Here is a 4,506-nt window from a genome sequence, read left to right on the forward strand (position 1 = left end):
ATTAAGACATCTTCACAAATCAATGTGTGTGTGTATATATATATATATATATTTAATTATTAAGATTAAAACAAATAATATTGAACTAATGTTCATTTAACACTTCAATTTACTTGGTGTTTTTAACGCCAAAAAACATTATATACAAGGTGAGATAGTGTGATCAAATAGTGAAATTAAGATATATTACTTCATTTGTTAGTAGTTTCTGTTTATAATGTTTCTTGTGGATTATCGCGCATTCCTATTCACCAACCTAATATTACTAAGCTACGTACCTCTTTTCGAACATCAGGTAAAGTTAACCATAAAGGAAAGATGATTGGTGCTAAAAGAACATAGTTCAGTCGCTTCCTCCAGGTGTCAGGCCAAGAGATATCAAGTGGACTTGCAGTCTCTTCTTCTTTTTCTGGATTACTCGTTTGTTGTAACTCCTTTAATTGAGTTAAATGATCAGTTAGTCCAAAAATCAATGAACAGATAACGATAAAAAACTGAAAAGTTAACGTAAATGGTAAAGCACAACCAGTGACATTTGACGAAATAGACTAAAAGAAATGGGGAAAAAATCACACCATTAATTCGCGATTAAAGAAATAATAAACGAGACCGCTTCGGCAACCATAGAAAATGTGCGTTACATTATTGGATTTATTAACTCAGTTTATCAAATTATATTTCTAGATAGTTATTTATTGTAGATGTAGGAAAAGCTATGTATAATGTGCGCGGGACTTTTACATTTTTTTGTTGTGTCAAGAAACAAACTCACATAGTTGATAATATGCTGACCGTACTAACGAATTTGTTACGGAAATAAATAAATTTGTAAACAATTAAAGAAACATACCATTCACATACCATTTATATAACTTTAACCAAAAGAATAGTCACAACGTGATGATCAACAAAAATGGGTCAGGAGGTTAGGGCGCTCGACTCGCAATCTGAGGGTCGCGGGTTCGAATACCTATCACACTAAACATGCTCGCCCTTTCAGCCGTTGGGGCGTTATAATTTCACGGTCAATCCCACTATTCGTTGGTAAAGGAGTAACCAAAGAGTTGGCGGTGGGTGATGATGACTAGCTGCCTTCCCTCTAGTCTTACACTGCTAAATTAGGGACGGCTAGCGCAGATAGCCCTCGTGTAGCTTTGCGCGAAATTCAAAAAACAAACAAACAAGCAATGATTAACAACTAATCCTAGTTTAAACCAAATCGTGCAGTAAAGTGTGTGCTAAAAAAGTACACACGTTGGGTGGAAAATAGCAATAATAATCATGTTGATCTCATTAGCAGAAAGTTTGGAAAGGCTGTTAGATTCTAGGCTTCAAAATTGTAAACTGTAGCAATGAAGCTATAATTAGTGTTTAATTTAACTTCATTTGTTTTATCGCTGTTTTCTCTAACTGGTAACATTTGAGCATTTTGGAATGAGATAACTAGGGTAAAAAGTAAAAAATAAATAATTAAAAACTTGCCAATTGCTTATAATTCTATATCTGTTACTTCTAGTAAATTACTATGTAATAGTTGATGCATATATATTTATATCGGTGTTGCATTTGGTTTGATAATATTAGTGTTACCAGCAAAAAACTACAAAGAATACTGGCATAGTGACGCTATGAGTGTTAGTTTAACACACTTAACATCAGCTAAAACAATTACTAATTATTCAGTGTTATGTAAGATACCGAAAACTCAATAATAAAATATGTACTGCAAGCTCTAAAATAAAATGTATTTTTTGTACTATATAAAAACACATGAGGAATCTGCATTATTATTATAGTTGTTGTAATGGTCTTCAGATGTTTGTTTTTATTTGTCTTTTTCCATTACCATATCAAATTCACAAAGTTTGAGCTTTAGAGTAAATGAAAACGCTGATTCGAACTTTCGAAGACTATGAAATTGGATTTGCTATAGATAGGTAAATCAAGTAACTTTTTTATGCTTTGGCTTTAGGCTTAAAGTGAAATAGAATATGATTTCCATTAACGATAGGTCAGTATTAGATCGAATAAATTAACAAATAAATAATGATTCTAATCAAATAGATGTACTTCCGCATGGTCCCCGAAAGTATTCTGTTTCAAGAGAAAATAAAACCAAAATTAAGAGTAATAAATATTTTTATTTCTTGTTTTTGAACTTCATATGTCATGCTGTGTTGTAGCCTACAAAGTACATAATTATTTTCTTGATTCATAGCATGTGCACGTTTTACTGCCGTCACGAAAGTACAAATTGCATCGTTAAGCGTCCCTTATGTGACGTCATTTTAGTGTCTACTGACTGACTGACTGACAGACAACACATTACTGTGTAGTGGTCTGAGTGGTTAAAATAAGTGACTCTTCAGGCGGCTTTTGGCCTTCTTTCGGGGTAATGAGGTACAAACCAATGGTTACTTACAGCTTAGTTCTGTTTTACTGTAGATGTAATTTAAGAAACCTAAATTTTTGTTTAATATACAATAATTTGCAGGAAAAATATATGTGGGTATTTCTCAAAGGACATCTTACTTCAGGTACAAATTAAAACGAGTCTGTTTGTTTCTTTTTTCCTCATTTTATGTAAAGTAACACAAAACGTAGTTTTAAATAGTTTTAAAATTAAAATATTAACTTTCTAAATCTGATTTTTGTTCCTTTCTGTGAAAATTTTTACTGAAAGGTGGCCAAAATTACATTTTTTTTTCTCTCAGGGAGTTGATGCTTCTAGGTTATTCGATATTTGACTCATGTGTGGATATCTCTTTCGTGTCTAATAAATACAACTGTTGTTGATGGAGGCTATTTACATATTTATTTACGGTCTGAATAATGATTGGTAAACAAAGCAATGCCTCATATAATAATAGAAATAAAAGCGATTGTACCGTTATAATTCCAACAAAATAATGTTTTCATTATTACAAAAGTATTAAAAATTATGAATTTTACTTTGGCCTAGAGATAAGTGTATAAAGCTCCCAAAGTATGGATTAAATGTTATAAATTTTTTAATGTGTTTTTAATTCTTGTTGCATTACTTTTTATAGCAGGATCCCTACTTCATTTTAAAATTTAAAATTTTTAATAATCTTATTTGTTTACTTTTCGTGTAATACCTGTATAAAGTATATACTTTACTTTGAGAAACTGTCGTGTGCTTATCCATTGATATGTAGCGCCATCCGTTGGATTGAAAAGATATTTAAGTACATGCATGATATTTTTACCATTTATGTTATACCTGTATATATATATATATATATATATATATATATATACGGATTTTTTCGGAATATCAAAAGTGGATACCCACAGACCAGTTAAGTAAGCTGGAGAAATATTGTAACGAAAGTCCGAGTCATCTAGGTGCTAGCCCCGCTGACGTGATCATGTAGACGAAAAAGTTGCTATTTTAGAAATTTTTGATTTGTTATACCGGAAATGTTAGCGACCTTTTTAGCGCATTATTAGTATATGTGCACATAATATATCATAACCAATTCTTTGAATTGTCGTTTTTTCGCTTAGGAATTCGATAGGGGGGGGGGGGGTTATCGGCGTGTGAATTATTTGGAATCCATGTCGATCCCCAATATTACCCTCCCATTGGTACAGCGGTATGTCTGCGGACTTACAACGCTAGAAACCGGTTTTCGATACCCGTGGTGGGCAGAGCACAGATAGCCCTTTGTGAAGCTTTGTGCTTAACTACAAACAAACGAACCCTTAAAATAGAGACAGTAAAGGCAGTCGTACTTGCATAGATATTTTTTGATAAAATATTACGAGAAAGTATCAGAAAAATGACGCAATCTTATTGATGTCTTATATCGAACTGTGTGAAGTGACATGATAACATTGAAGTCCAGCTAACATCAACGGGTATTCTTCTGCCGATCAAGGGTGTTATTCCGTGTACAACACTTCACAGGTATGGTGAAGTCCAACTAACATCAACGGGTATTCTTCTGCCGATCAAGGTATGGTGAAATTTTAAATTACTTTCTTATGTTTATAGCCGCGGCATAGCGACTCGTAGAATGGCTCTGAGTTTTTCAAGTACAAACTTTTAGCTCATAGCTCCGTCATCTCTTGACAGATTTGAGATTCTAATTATAGTTTCGGACTCAACAGATCAAACCCTTTCGATTGATTATCTGACCACGCCCAAGATCTCATAGATTAACATATTCTAATTCTGCCTAAAAGAATTTCAATTTGAGAGTATGCTGGTAGAGTAATAAAATTGAGTCGAGTATGCGCGCACCCCACGCTTGGTATTGCTAGCGCACAAAAATATAACTAACAAAAAGGAACAAAAAAGTCGTATAAGTTACTTTACTCTAATTCTGCCTAAAAGAATTTCAATTTGAGAGTATGCTGGTAGAGTAATAAAATTGAGTCGAGTATGCGCGCACCCCACGCTTGGTATTGCTAGCGCACAAAAATATAACTAACAAAAAGGAAAAAAAAAGTCGTATAAGTTACTTTACTCTAATTCTG

General features: G+C 33.0%; 1 protein-coding gene across 1 annotated transcript in view; it reads right to left on the bottom strand.

Annotated features, from left to right (window-relative positions):
• Window positions 1–278: 278 nt before the first annotated feature.
• LOC111083112 (sodium/potassium/calcium exchanger 1-like) overlaps window positions 279–4,506 on the bottom strand; it is a gene marked incomplete at its 3' end in the record, with an annotated part of 28,614 nt that continues 24,386 nt past the window's right edge. The window contains exon 5 of the mRNA XM_022379383.1: window positions 279–434. Within this exon, the coding sequence (XP_022235091.1) occupies window positions 279–434 (156 nt within the window). The remainder of the gene's footprint in view (window positions 435–4,506) is intronic.

Source organism: Limulus polyphemus, unplaced genomic scaffold (assembly GCF_000517525.1).
Source record: "Limulus polyphemus unplaced genomic scaffold, Limulus_polyphemus-2.1.2 Scaffold8220, whole genome shotgun sequence".
Taxonomy (NCBI): Eukaryota; Metazoa; Arthropoda; class Merostomata; order Xiphosura; family Limulidae; genus Limulus; species Limulus polyphemus.